This window comes from Convolutriloba macropyga, chromosome 3, assembly GCF_964194025.1.
Source record: "Convolutriloba macropyga chromosome 3, txConMacr16.3, whole genome shotgun sequence".
NCBI classification, from domain to species: domain Eukaryota; kingdom Metazoa; phylum Xenacoelomorpha; order Acoela; family Convolutidae; genus Convolutriloba; species Convolutriloba macropyga.
The window spans coordinates 46,493,497-46,509,255 of record NC_134470.1 but is presented as its reverse complement, the minus strand read 5'-3'; the positions used below and the strand labels follow the sequence as shown (position 1 = coordinate 46,509,255).

Here is a 15,759-nt window from a genome sequence, read left to right as displayed (position 1 = left end):
TTTGAGAGTCTAATATTGCGTTTTATATTCTATGTTAGAATATCGATCAAACTATAGTCTTAAACTTAGTGAGAATTAGAAAGAAAGTTTGACTTACCAGATTAGAATGACAAGCAATATGACTTCGATCAAAGAAAATTATTTAAATGAATCGTCAAGAAATGGTGCTTAGAATCAATATTCGGTTAAAATTGGTGAATCTAGATAACTATTATTAGAGTTAGATTAATTGATGTAAAATCTTCCCAGCATGTATTAAATGATGATGATATCTCCGGAAGTGTGAATGAATTCTTAGAAAAGTGCAAATGCATTCCATTTATGGTTCCCTTTGCGACTGATTTGCAGAAGCAAACCATACTGGGTAACCTCTGCGACCCCCACTATAAATCACGGTACTAAGATTAGTTTTTGTATCTTGACTTTTTCACACTGATTATGGGTATATATACAGCTGATTTTTGAGTCCCTTTTCATCCCCAAATTCAAATCACCATCTTGATCTAATAATCAGATCTCTCCTGTAAATCTCTAAATTCTGCTGTAAAATATTATTTTGTTATTCTCTCATTTTTGAGAAATTAGTTCTTTTACTTAGTTAAAAACGCTTTTTATTCCGCTTGCGAAAGTCCATAACCCAACATGCTATATCAGCACATAATTCTCAATTACGTAATATGTTTTTTGATTTGTATTTAAATAGTTTTTTTTTTCATTTTTGGATCTTCAAGCGGATTTTTTGTTCAAAAATTTGAAAAGTCAGGGCACATGGAAATTTATCTTTGATTTTTCATGGATCAAATGACTCGTTAAAACGTGAAGTATTTTTGTTCTATAGAATTGCACACATGATTGCACAATTTTGGCAGTTTTTTGTCTATATGTTCTCAGTTTTTTTGTTTGTTTTTGGATTTATGTACTTGAAAAAAAACCTTTTTGTGCTGTTCAGGGATCCTGATTTTCATTAGTAGCAATTGAATAATTTTGTAGCGTTCAGTATTTGATAATATGCAAAGATTTTTTCATAAGTGCAGTTTTGAAAACTTTTGACAATTTTATTGCGGAATATTTTATTGTTTCCAATCTTTAAACTAATTTTACATTTTAATCTATGAAGAATGTTAGTTATATAATTTTATGCCAAATAAGGAAGCAAAATTATTTCTCAATTTCCTCTTTAAAATCTGATTTTTAACTTTCAAAAATCAAAAACTAGTCTTTGTTTTTTCATGTGTTTTTACAGTGTTTTCAAGTGTTTTTACCAGTTGTTAAACATTATGATTTCAGCCTTTTTGTTAAATTGTTGTTTTGTTTGCAATTGATTTATTTGATTTGACAGTGTGGCACATTCCTGCAGGCTCTCTATATTACAAAAAGTACAATTTTTTGCTACCAAGGCGTCTCTTTCTATGAAATTTGACAAAAGATTGGCCATTTTACACAATTTTTTTTCTTCATTTTTTCACTTTTTCGATAAGAGAGATGCTTGTGAGCTCAATAAATCATTGCTGATATTTTATAGTTAGGTTACGAGATTTGCTTGCCTGCAAACACTTTTTTCATTTGTATGACTACTTGTATTATATGAAAAGTCGATTGAATTTTCCTCTTTTTTAATTTTAATTTATTTTTCGCTGAAGTGATTCGTTCTGCAAGGAGATATTAGCAACTTGAAAAACCACTTTTTTGGAGGATATGATATATTGTCGTTTCCGGAATGCTTCCGGCTATGTTTTTTACTTCGTCCAACTAAAATATTTTCGCTTTGCCTTAGTTAACAGCTTGTTCAACATTTCGCGTGAAATCTTTTTGACTTCTCTTGGCTAGTTTCATCTTCTCCACTATGGGAATTAACGGCGGCTATTCTCCGTAATTCTGCAGGGTATATTTTTACATGGAGCATAGAGTTCCAACTGAACTCATGTGTTCATTTATTTCTCTATTCTGATTCAAAATTTTCGGGGAAAGGATGCCCATTTCAGACTGCTGCTGCCTCCACCTCATTACAGTCGTAACCCCTAACTATTGGCGCCACCAGCGCTCACCCCACCCCCTCTTCTTCTTTCTCTCCCTCCCCCATGCTCAACTCAGTCCTGCCCAGTAATTTAAGCTACGGTATTCTTTGAGACATACATTTCTGCTGCTGGTATATAGGGAGCAGGGTTTGTCCAAACCCCCTGACGTAGTTGCTCTCGTGACACCACTCTGGGTTGACGTATCAGGATCAAGCAAAAAAATTCTCCACTTGACAAAGAAATTAAACGGATTGTTCTGAAGGGCTTTTTATTAAGCTTGGTTAGTAATATTTATTTCGTTTTTTGGACTGAGGAGAGACGTTGCTTTGCTGGCGAAAAAAAAATAGATGTATTCTTGGTATCCTGTAATTTAGAACATCTGGATATGATTTTTAAAACTCTTACCAGACTTAGTTCTAGCTAACTTCTTTGTCCCGATCAAATTTTAAAAGGGCTTATGGAATTGAAGCATTTTGGCCTGTGCGGTTCATCGTTGTATTATTAAACGTTGATCGCTTATAGATATAGAAGCAAACCTGTTTTCCCGAATTAATAGCTTTTGCAGTTTTTATTCTATATTCGGTTCTTGTTTAGTCTACTCCAAACATTCTCTGAGGTTTTGTTTCCGCAACGTCCCGAAAATTTAAACATTGAAATTCTTGAAACTAAAGGCTTTTCGTTATACAATTCTGGAGTGTTCATCTGTTACTCCAATCAGAATCAAAACTGTTCAAAATTTGGGAAAAGGAGGCCGGGTCCCGACTGCTGCTGCCTCAAATGTGTTTGTCCCCACGTCTCAGAGGAGGTACCAAAATCAAACAGGTTTCGGCAACCAGAACGAAATTAATGCACAGAGGTATGCAACTATTCACATTAAACATATTGCGGCAGGTTTATTAAGTTGCTGGGGCATTACTTATTTTTTGAATTGATTTACTTTAATGAATACTCACAAAGGCCATTAAATTGCGATATATTTTCTATGCTCATAAAAGTTTATCCGGAAAGCTTTCAAAGAGCTTTTTAGGAGCCTCAAATACAATGAGATCAAAATCGCCACAGACACATGAACCCAAATTTGGCCAAATTTTGATTTTGTTTTTAATAGCCGCCCTCATCTTCTCAGCCGGCTATTATAGCGCTCCTATTTTTTTACGACTCGAAGAGGAGTATTGGAGAAGTCCTTTCTTTTTAATCAATTTTATTGGAGTGATTTTTGAAGCGGGAAATGAAACGCGTGAAAAAATTTGGAGTGATTTTGGCGCTGAACAAAAGTGAAGAGTGGAGCGAAAAGAGAGTGGTTTTTGTTCATACCGCTGTTTTTGAGAGAGCAAGAAATTGATGTGTGAAAAAATTTTCTCTAAGCGAGCGAAATTTTTTTGTTCACGTGCGGCATTTTAATGCAGTTTTTTTTCATTTAATTTGGTTAAGAGGTTTGGTTATAATTTCTTTTAATTTTAGGCTGGTTTCGGTAGTGGTTTGAAGGTTTCTGGAAACTAATCTGAATTTTATGATAGTTCGGAGGTTTTTAATTTATTTTTTCTGATTTTCGGGCTAATTTTTGCCTTTTTTTGACGATTATTTTGTTTTACTGGCTCAAATGGGTATTGAAGAAACCCTTTCTACTTGAGCAATTTTATGATAACAATTGGTTACAGTTTTGTGGGTAAGAATCATTTTTTTGTTGAGAAATATGACAAAAAAATGGCGAAAATTGGAACTATTTTTCTTAATTTTTTGCAGTTTTTCGTTTTTTTTTCTCCTGTTTTAGCTAAGTTTATTTGCCTATTATGACTTGCCTATTTGTTTGCGAGCATCTGGATACACTATTGGCTGAAGGGAATTTTTCTTTGGACTTATATGTTTTTGAAATATTAAACAATTTAGTAACTTTTTCCAGTTTCTCAGTGAAAGTTGTTTTTAATTTGTTTTATTTTTCATAATTTCAGCATAAAGTATTTTTTCAAAACTCACATAAGTGGTTTTTGCATGTACTAGTTGACTTGATGAAGTTATTTTGGCAGAGATAGTTTGTTCGGGATCTATATTTATAACAAAATTTGATCAGATTTTTTATCATATTTTAACAGATTTGATTTTATTGTTTTTACTTTTTTGTTTCATGACTTTGTTTCAAGATAATCACAAATTAGTGAGGGCACGTTTTGTTTGATGAGTAGTTGGATGGCGTTTAAATGGATTTTCAATTCGAGTCGTTTCCGGAATTCTTCCGGCTATGTTTTTTTTTACTTCGTCGAACTTTTTTTTCGCTTTACCAATTTGCCGCTTTTTCGACATTTTGCGTGAAATCTTTTTGACTTCACTAGGCTAGTTTCTCTTCTCTCATTCTGCTAAAAGTGAATTTGAACATCAGTTGCTCAGCAAAGCGATTCAAAATGAACTACGAAATGCCATCAAAATAAATCGGACTTAAAAAATGTTTTTGTACAAAAATCTTTTTTTTTTCAATATTTTCTATTCTTTCAATCCCAATCATGCTCATCGGAATCAACGGCGGCTATTTTCGGGCAATCTGCCAGGTATGTTTCTTTTTGGTATAAAACACGAAACTTATCTTTCATAAAACTGATTGAGAAAATTTTCCTCTTTCAGAAGAAAACTGATTGAGAAATAAAGAACAATACATTCAGGCTCGGTAATGTACAAGGACATATTGATGAGACCACTCTCATTCTCACTCTTTCAGCAACTTTTTGCCAACTAGAGGATAGAGCGTAAAGTTTCAAACAGTGAGACAAAAAATCGTCTTTATAAAATCTTTATAAAAAAGTCGTCTTGATAAAATTTTTGAAGCCACTATCCAGAGAGTTCTCTCAACCAGAACACAAAGTGTATAATATACAAATTGAAGCAACTGTTCAGATGCTCCTACCGAGATAATTGATTTTTTCAGCTTAATACCGCAACGGTTTTGAAACAATAGCTGACTAGTCTCATAGGCAATCGAATCTTTAAAACAAAAGACGAAAAAGTGCTTTGCATTTTCGCATCACCAGTTTCATCTGCTCAATTTATAGGACAGAATCACAATATTTTGAAGAAATTTTGGCGATATGCCAGTGGAACATCAAAAGTGTGAATGTGTTACTACCTGGGTCGAGAAAATTTCCAAAAATTATGCGCTGAAAAGCGCTCAATTTTCAAAAAAATTCAGCGCAAAAACCTTACATAATATTGCGCTGATATGCGCTGAAATGTGCTGAAACTTAGTAAGAAATGCGCTGAAATCCTCTGAAATTTCAAAAAGTTCAGCTCTTTTCTTTCACTCCGCGGCTCGAACCCCGATCATTGGGTCTCATCTATCAATTAATCCACTGCGCTATTGAGAACTGAAATGCTTCCCATTTAATTTGAATTTATAGTAATAAAACGTTTGAGATGAAAAGCGCTGAAATTATGTAAGAGATGCGCTGAAAAAAGTGCTGAAACTTATGTAAGAAATGTGCAGAAAATGCGCTGAAATCATGTAAGAAATGCGGTGAAGATGCGCTGAATTTTAGATAGAAATGCACTGAAAAGGTGCTGAAAGTTATGTACGAAATGAGATGAAAATGCAGTGAAATTATGTGAGAAATGCACTGAAGGTGCGCTGAAATTTTAAAGTTTCAGCGCCATCTCGAAGTTTCAGCGCATTTCAGCGCATTCAGCGCATGTTTTACATAATTTCAGCGCATTCAGTGCATTTCTTACAAAAAGATGGGCTGAAACGGCGCTGACATCTCGACCCGGGTATTACCAGTGTCTAGTTAATTACTCTTAAACGAAGTTCATAGCAATTATTGTTAACGTGTGTGTCTTTTTTAATGCAAATTTTTTGCTTGACAATTTTGCGCTTTTCTTCTAGAACATTCTTTGATTTCTCAAGTGACTTTTTCACGCTTTCATTCTTCGTTTTTGAGTGATCGCTATTGCTCCGAAGTAAAGCTAATATGAAATCGATTGCAGAATAGGAGAGTTAAGTGATCTGTAGCGCAGTGGTTAGTGATTGTGGATGTGGATCGTGAGGGCAGTGGTTCGAATCACGTCGTGGACAGGATTTTTGCACCCATAAAGAAAAATTGATCTAGGCTACAGCCCCTGAATTAAATTGCCTCGCCTGTCGTTCAAGAGCAATTCTTCCGACATTTGTCGGTTTATGATTTTATATTTACTTGAGGGCACACAAATAGTTGACAAATTAAGCACAGGCAAGAATCATGCAAATCAATCAAAGCCACCAATATTTGAACAATGAGTTTCAACTGCATAGTTCTCACAGTTTAGTTGTTTTTAAAGTACTTTTATATATCAATTGAGAATTGACCTCTCTCTGTATTCTGATTTCTCAATTTGGTCTTCTCTGTATTCTGATTTCAGTTTCACAAAAAAACAATATAAATAATCTGTCTGGAACTAGGAATAAATCAAATCTGCTGATTAGAGGAGCAGCAAAATTTAGTCTCTTCAACTGTTTTTAATCTCCTGATTTTTCAAATTACTTAAAAATATCACAATTGGATCAATTTGAGCTTTATCAATTTACATCAAACAGAGAAAATGAAAAAGACAACAAAGTGAAAAACGCAAAAATATCAATAAATTCATGCAAAATTCTCACAGGGAAGCCAAAATTAATTGCCTTTGTTTTCATTTGAGAATATCAAAGCGGAGAAGCAATAAAGTAAAGATTTTATCATCGTTGAGGCCTTTTTCAAAGCGTAGACGTCGATTAGACGCTGAAGGTATATTTTGTAAAAGATGGCCATCATTTCAAAATCTAAAAAAAATTTCACTGCATCCCTATACCAAAAAGGACCTCGTCTTTGAAAGAAAACTCAAATACAAATTAAGACAAAATTCGGACAGAAAAAAGCAAAAGAAAACGAACAACACAACTTTCTAGACAAAATTGAAAGTTGTTGTTCGAATTTACTTACTTTTAACAAATAAGTTTTCTATTGAAATCAATATCAAATTTTATCTTAAGGTTAAGCATATAATGCAAAAATTTTCAAACACGGGATAAACAGGTAGCGCTCGGAGGGTATTAAGTTCTCCTAAAGCTCTAAGCCCTACTATACTCTCAGAATGCGACTTACCAAAAACAGTTTCGAGGAGACAATTTTATGGTGTGAATGGCGGTTCTTAATCTCGAAAATTTGACCCGCCTCAGTCACCCCCAACACTTGTCCTCCCTTCTCCAAACTGTCGATCTGAACGCCACTCTCAACGAGCCTTCAAAACTCTACCATCCATCGCTTGCCCCACCTCCCACTCACACACACACACACACACACACACACACACACACACACACACACACTCCTGTCATCCCCTAATGCTACCATACCTATGCCTCAGCTGGCTAATACCGAGGCCAACCGCTCGCCTATCTTTTTTCGCCCGTTAGTCGGTTATGTTTGATTTTTGTGGTTTTTCCTGTGTAAACCTTTTGTCAGATTAATTTGACATCTCGTCCGATGCCAGTCATTTCAGAGCAAAACCTGTGGCAGTGGTTAATTCCATTTCTTAAAAAAATCTTTTAATCAAATTGGAGGTTTTTCGACAAAACACGGTTTCTGTAACAAAACACCATAGCCGACAATTTTCTTACGTAAAGTTCCGTAACGCTTTTTGCCGTTACCAAAAAACTCTGAAATGTGCGTTCGTACATAATGTTCCAGCCCTTCTCAACCACATCTTTGACTTAATTGTCCACCAAATGCAGAACAGATAGAAAATTTTCAATAAATCACTTATGCTCGAAAATAATTGGTGTATCAAATAAAAATCTCTTTATGCTTCAACCACTGTACAAACTATACAAAAACACATTAAGGATACTATGAAACAATACAAACAACAAAATCAAAAAAAATCAACAAGCATTACTTGCGACCAAAACTCATTGTTCATCTATTTCTTTTTAAAAATATAATGAGAAAAGTCAAATTAGCATTAGATAAAAACTAAACTAAGCCAAATGACTTGAATTTAAATTGGAAACACAAAGAAAATACGCAAACACTGATAAACACTTAATTTTAAAGTAATGAAAACCATTAGCTATCAACAGAAATCGTTCACTGGCTTCACTTATTCTTGCATACAAAATTATTGAGACCTGTCAGTAACCAGAATGTCATGCGACTATAAAAATAAAGGGCGAAAATCAAAAAAATCAATTCAGTTTTGCGAAGAAACGGTGTGAACCCCTAAAAAATCACAATCTTTTCAGTAAAATATAAGTTGAATATAAAAGAATGAAATCAATTGCACCTTATTTTAGCACCATTTAAAATTATATGTGACATGTCATTATAATTGTGCGAAGGACAAGACAGATGATAGGACAAGACAGTACAAAAGAACCTCAAAAGAACCTGAAAATCGTCGAAAATTGCAAAAAGGTTGTTAGAAATGTTGTTATCAACTCTAAAATCCGTTGTTAAAATAAAGAAAGAGCAAAGAAGACTCACCTATATTTCACATGACAAAGAATGAGGCCAATGTCTTTGCTGATTCAATGCTAAAAGTTGACAGAATTAGGATTGAGCGGCAAATTTCAAAAACCGTTAGTCTTTAAAACAAATTTTTAAAACCGTAAAACATAACAACCGTGAGAATTCAAAAAAAGTAAATTGGAAACCTTTTTTGAACTGAAAATGTTATTGAGACTAAGTAAAAAAGCTACGGAAGACAGATAGAACTAGAAACTTCACAAACAATTTTACACAAACGGCGTTGAAGCAAAAAAAATATGATTTTCGCTGAAATCATCTTGTGTGTTCATTGGCGTTCAATTGCACGTGATTTTGTCGCGTCGGTATTTGAGTTTGGAGCTGAGATCTTTATGTTTTGTAAATAGCATAAAAACAAAGACAAGACTGTTTCATAAAAAAATTAAAAAGCTCGCCATTCTAAACCAAATAATTTGTAAAGTAAAAATTTCCGTTACCTGGCCGAAACTGGTAATGATCTTGCAGCTTCTCCATTTAAACCAAAAACGCTCCAATTGTTAACCATATGAATAATTTGAGCAAAAGGCCAATATAACAAAAAAGATGCGTTTTCTGTAATTATCGAGTTATATTACCGGAAAACCATTATGTATGAACTGAAACTTTAGACAATTTCTGAAGTAACTCCCTCGATACCGAATTAATCAGTTGTTAAATATTTTAATAATCTATGAAGTATAAAATTCCACAACCTGACCAAAGCTGGTACTGATCATGCTGCTTCTCCATTTAAACCCAAATTGATCCAAAGATTAACCACATAGATAAAATGATCGAAAGGTGAATATAACAAAAAAGTTACCTTTTGTGTAGTTATCGAGTTGTATTACCGGGAAAACCATTTGGATGAACTGGAATTTTAGATGGTTTGTTAAATATCTCCCTCGATGCCGAAATAGCCAGTTGTTTAAATAGAGCCTGTGTTAAGATTAAAAAAATATGAGTAAAACAATTTAGGAAAAACAATTTGTCGTAGCCATAAAGAGCACGATTGTTTCGCTCACAAAAAAAGTATATTCTAAATCCTAATTTGAAAAAATGGGACCTCTTATCATTCGAAGTTTTAAACGAAATTAAACTTGCTGCAATTTGATGAAAAAATTTCAAAAATTTTTTAAAAAGGACTATCACAAAATACAATCCGATAGTTCAACGAAGGGACAAAAGCGTGCGTTGTTATAGCTGCCCAGCTGTTGAAACACACGAATGTTCTAAAACATTGTGTAAAAGTATTTTTGTAAATGACAGTCTTAATAAATAAAAAATTAGTTATGCATTTTTCTGTGAATATCGGTTTCTATTAGCAAAAGAATGTTATTTACGATAAATTTTCTGAGGATTTGGAGGTACAATAAGCGCGCATATCAGAGAAAACGAGAGTTGTATCAGCAGTTTTTACATCTGCATTGCCGATCAAACAGTATGAAGTAGGCCAAATAGGCATAATTGAAGGCAATTTTTCTTGAAAAAGTAATGCAGAATTATCAAAAATTTAGCTAAAAATATAGCCAAAAAACCATTTACCAAATGCATTTGATTTTTAACCGCAAAGCCGATGACAGCATTGTTAACAATTTTATGTTGGTTACGGACTTTTGCAAGCGGAATAAAAGCGGTTTGATTAAAGTAAAATTGATTAAGTTCTCAAAAATGAGAGAAAAAAAGATATTTTATAGTCGATTTCAGAGATTTACAGAGGAGATCTGATTATTCGATCAAGACAATGAAGTGGATTTGAGAAGAAAAGGACCCAAAAATTAGCTGTGTATATACCCAATACTAGTACAAAGTTTCAAGATATAATATTAATCTTAGCACCAAAATCTATAGATGGGTTAGCAAGGGTTACCAAATAGGCTCTACTTCTGCAAAATTCCTAAAAACCAGACGCAGGGGATAAGAAATATGGTATTCAATTTTCTATGACTTCATTCAAATTTCCGATAGTATCATAATCATTCAATGCATGCTGGGAAGACATTATTATGTACATCAATTAATCTATCTCTAATAATAACTATCTAGAATCATCTGTTTGAACCGATTAAAGATTCACAGCGCCTTTTTTTGAAGATTCCGTTGTTTCAATTTTGTAACTTGAATCCCTTCCCTCTTTTTTGATTGACTGGTAAGTTTAAATTTCTAATATTTCTAAACACTTCGTCAAAACTGTTTTTAATGTTTCCAACTTCGATACGGGCAAGGATTTCGTAAAGATGTTTGCTGCCATTATGTCAGTACGAACGTATTGAAATGAAATAGTCCCATTTTCCGTCTAGTCCGGAATGAAGTGATTTTTTTTCGATACGTTTGCTCCTCTTGTGCATGGTTTTGTTTTGGCATAGTCTGGTAAAACTCTGGTTGTCCGCTCCAATTGCTATTGGATGTTTCTTTTGGATGCCGAAAACCTGTAGATGTTGCTTCAAGCAGCGTGCTTCTTGAACTGCTGCTGCCACACCCTGGCATTGTGCCTCTGATGAGGACGAAACTGTTGCTAGCTTCTTGACACATCTGCTGAGTGCTGCGCAACGACCGTTAAACTTGAAATAGTAGACCGTCGTTGATTTTCTTTCGTCCACATCACTATATTTATCTGCATCGCTTTCACCACTAAATCATAATTAGCCTCATTTTTGTTAGAAAGTTAAAACCTCTTGAGCCTTGGAGATATTTATGAAGTCATTTTCGGCATAGCCAGTTTTGATTGGTAGGTCAATAGCTTCACTGTCTATTGATCCATCGTAGAATGAGCAGGCAGAACAGTTGTAAAGAAAAGGTACTGAGCAGAAAACTATTGTGATTGTCAACAACCAAGTAGCTTTGTTTTATTTGAAATTTTTTATGACGTTGAAAAGTGCTGGGGTCATATCCTGTTGCTTTTGCGCTTTTGCAACAGAAATAAAAGCGTTATTAATTAAGTAAAAAAGATTAATGCCTGAAAAATGTGATAAGAATAGAATGATAATTTACAGTAGATTTTAGAGATCTACAGGAGAGATCTGATTAATAGATCAAGATGTTTCGGATTGGGGAAGACAAAGAACTCAAAAATTAAGCTGTATAAATACCCATTATCAGTTCGAAAAAGTCAGGATACAAAACTAATGGTTATCGCACGGCCAATATGGTCTGCTTCTGCAATCAGTCATGGGATAAAATATATAGAATGCATTTGCGGTTTTCTAAAGTTTCATTAACACTTCCGGTGGCATAACGATCAATTAATACATGCTCGGAAGATTTTGCATCAAAAATCTAACTCTAATAATAACTATCTAGAGTATCAGTTTGAACCGAGTATTGGTTCACAACACCAATTCATGGCGATTCGTTGATATCAATTTAATGAACTGAATCAATTTGCTCTTATCCAATTAACTGGTAGGTTAATTTTTTTAATAGTTGTAAGTAAATTTCAGACTATAGTCTGGATCGAAAATCTAACAAACAGGATAAAGTTGGCCAAATAAGCACATTTGAAATCAATTTTTATGAAAAAAATGCAGTATTTTTAAAAATTTAGCTAAACATATAGCCGAAACAGTTCGAAACAATTCGTTCACCAACTCTTTTTGATCTTTGATGAAAAACCAATGCCACTGCCGTTAACAATTTTATGAACTTTTTAGCAAAAATTGATCAAATTCAAACAAAAATTTCGAAAATTATAAAGAAAACAACGAACAACAAGCTTACGTTCACAAAACTTTAAACCTCCGTAACTCTTCGAAAAAAGTTCACGAACACTGGCGTCGACTACTTTGGGCCATTCTATGTTACTGTCCGCTGTACTACTGAGAAAAGGTGGGGCTTCCTCTTCACCTGTCTCACTACTCGCGCTGACCATGTCGAGATAGTTACATCTATGGACACCAGCTTTCGTGTCATGGGAGTTGAGCGGTTTGTGTCACGTAGGGGTACACCTGCCATGATTTGGTCCGACAATGGTACTAACTTTATTGGAGCGGAGAAAGAACTCCGAGAAAGTATTGAAAAAGGGAACGTTGTCAACACTGCAGCCGAGCTCGCTCACAAAGGTGTAAAGTGGAGGTTCAATCCACCCAGCGCACCACATGTAGGTGGTATTTGGGAGAGGTTGGTACGCAGTTTCAAGCGCGTGTTGTATACTGTTCTTGGCACGCGTCGCTTCACGGAAGATGTACTGCATACTAGCTTCTGTCTCGTGGAGAAAGCCCTCAATTCACGTCCTTTAACGCCCGTAAGCGCTGATGCGTGCGATTTGAGCGCTATAACGCCTAACCACTTTCTTTTAGGAGAATACTCTACCGGTATTCCGTCTACTGTCGGCAATAATGAATTTGACCATCGTAAACTTTACGTCCGTGCTCAGTCGAACGCTAATGCGGTCTGGTCCCGTTGGATCAGAGAGTATGTACCGATGCTGAACCGACGCTCTAAGTGGCAGACGCCTGCCGAGCAACACATTAAGACCGGTGACTTGGTTTGGATAGTTGAGAAAACCAACCGTAGGGGTTACTACCCAACCGCTCGGGTTGTGGAACTCCGTTACGGCTCCGATAGCGTCGCGCGCTCCACCGTTTTACGTACGTCGACCGGTTCACTCGTCCGCCCGCTTGTAAAACTTGTACCAGTTTTCCCAACATCTTCTTCCGGGCCGGAAGATGTTACGTAGTAAATGAACGAATTATTAGCCAATCAGAATCGAGTATTCAAATGCGTACAGAAATCGTTCTAAATTAATAAAATACGTTCTAATATACGTAGAAAGTTCCGAAAAAGTTCATTTAACCTAATTTTATGTAAATATAACCACTATATGTATCGATTAAGCTGGTTTTCGGCTTAATATTTTTAGGTTTTCTAGACAGTTGTCAATTGAATTCGAACTGATTTGACGTCAATGACATCAGACAAAAAACCAGTAAAAGAGCATCAAAGAAACCTTGCCGCCAAAATTTCACTTGTTGTCTTGATCATATTAATGCTAAAACGTTGTTCCTTTGTACGTCTTAATGATCACACGTTACTTATACGTTGCTTACAGTTGAATACGTTTTGATTGAATAAATTGAAGCTTTCGGAAGAGTGTTTTCACCTTCAATACAACCCTGTACGATGAATAATTATATCGATTGGCGAAAATTGACTGAACAAAAAAAACTCAGTTGAGCATATAGTTCCTCCCCCACTAAAGTCGGTCGGAACAATAATAATCATCATTAACGTGATTTGTTTCAGCAGCGGAATCACCACACGTGAACGGCCTCCAAATCTGTCAATGCGAGGTCTTACCCATCAGTTTGGGCAACAATCTTTGTCGTCATCTACTGCGCAGTCAGAAATCAACAATGAAGCCATTGGAAGGAACTATGCTGCAAACAACATATCAGATATAAATATAACACCGACAAACAGAAACGCAAACCCCATATCAGGTAGAATTCAAACACCACCAAACAGAAACGGGTCTTTGAAGTTCACTTCTGCGCCCTTAGAGATATCTATTGACAATTCGCCAGGTGGTTACGCGACACCTACCAATTCGCCCATACGAATGCGACACCCTAACCAGTACCCTAGAGGGCAATCAACGTCCAACTTCAGCAGGAGATTCTAGTTTTTAAAAAATATTTTAAACAATTCTGTCTATTTTTGTGTTCGCTTATTAGACCAAATGTTCCTTAGCAGAGCGTTGCCTTCTTTTTAACATCATATAGAAAATAATTTAAGATGGCTCTTCGATGGCATCTTCATTTTTTAAAGGCTTCAGAAAATTTAAATAATGTTGCGGTATGTTAACTTTTCTTTACGTAAATTCAAAACTAGAAAGAATTTAAGTTCGGAACCAACTTATGGCGGTGCTGATGATTATCAATTTTGATGAGTGGCTTCGAATACCTCACATTTTCTATTTTCTCCCAAGCAAAAGCGAAAGAGGATTTTCATCAACAAAGCCATTACTCTTTGGTCAACTTTTGAAGGAACAAAACTTATGCAACTAGCAACAAAGAAAGCTACTTACATCACTGATGATGTTCAAACTGATAAAATACTCAATTCAGTTTTACGAGAATATTTCACAACTGGGGGAATATTTCATAAAAACGAGAACTAAGAGCTAAAAGGAACCATGCATACAGCATATTTATTTTTTTTATAAGTATTTATCATATTTGTCATAAGTATTTTTAATAGCCGCCCTCATCTTCTCAGCCGGCTATTATAGCGCTCTTATTTTTATTACGACTCGAATAGGAGTATTGGAGTATTTTTTCAATCACTTTAGTTGGAGTGAATTTTGAAGCAGGAAATGAAACGCGTGAAAAATTTTGTTGGGTGGGTGCTGAACAAAAGTGAAGAGGGGAGCGAAAAGAGAGTGGTTTTTTGTTCATTCCGCTGTTTTCGAGAAAGGGAGAAATTGAGGTGTGAAAAAAATTTCTGTAAGCGAGCGAAATTTTGTGTTCACGTGCGGGTTTTTAAAACCGTTTTTTTTGTTAATTTTTTAGGTTTAGAAGTCTTATTATGATATTGTGTAATTTTTAGTAATTTTTAAGGTTGCTTTAATAGTGGTTTGTAGGTTTTTGGTCATTAATAAGAATCTTATACCATTTTGCTGGTTTTTCAGCTCTTTTGCTGAATTTTATGCGAATTTTAGCAATTTTTTGCGTTTTGTCTTGTTATATTGCTTTGTATGGGCTTCGAATAGACGCATGTTAGTTACTGAGTCTTTGGATACCAAGTGATTACATTTTCTTAGGTTTTAAACAATTTTTTTGTTAGGAAAAATGACAATAAACTGAAACATTTTTAATTACTCTTTTTTATTTTTTTTTGCTGTTTTCCGCTTTTTTTCTAAACTTAGAGAAGTTTCTTAGCCTATTCCGTTTTCCTATTGTTTTGGAAAATTTTTTAGTTTTCCTTTTGCTTCATTTAACGTTTCTTGGCTCTATGCGCTCTTGTGAAATCAAAAAAGCTTATTTTTTTCTAAGATTTCATTCAAGTTGTTTTTATATGCTCTTTGTGTTCTTCAAGTTTTTATTTCATCTTCTGATTCTGCTTTTTGCTACTTTTTAGTTTTCTAGCTTCTGATAGGAACTTTTCTAGAGGTTTTATTGGAATATATTCAGAGCACTTTTCAATGACAGATATTACTAACTTTTCTCAATCTCTTTACTTTTTTTAATCAATTTTATTGGAGTGATTTTTGAAGCGGCAAATGAAACGCGTAAAAAAACTTGGAG

General features: G+C 34.7%; 1 protein-coding gene across 8 annotated transcripts in view; it reads left to right on the top strand.

The window, feature by feature from the left end:
* The window catches only part of LOC142337092 (uncharacterized), a 31,648-nt gene extending 16,967 nt beyond the window's left edge, over positions 1–14,681 (top strand). For 6 of the 8 annotated variants that reach the window (XM_075386169.1, XM_075386164.1, XM_075386168.1 and 3 more), the window contains exons 6-8: positions 2,763–2,871; positions 13,757–14,125; positions 14,357–14,681. In XM_075386169.1, coding sequence (XP_075242284.1) covers positions 2,763–2,871; positions 13,757–14,125; positions 14,357–14,399 — 521 coding nt within the window. In that variant the 3' untranslated portion in view covers positions 14,400–14,681. Of the gene's footprint in view, positions 1–2,733; positions 2,872–13,756; positions 14,126–14,356 lie in introns of all 8 variants that reach the window. The other 2 variants (XM_075386171.1, XM_075386167.1) reach the window with 2 other exon arrangements.
* The last annotated feature ends 1,078 nt before the right edge of the window (positions 14,682–15,759 follow it).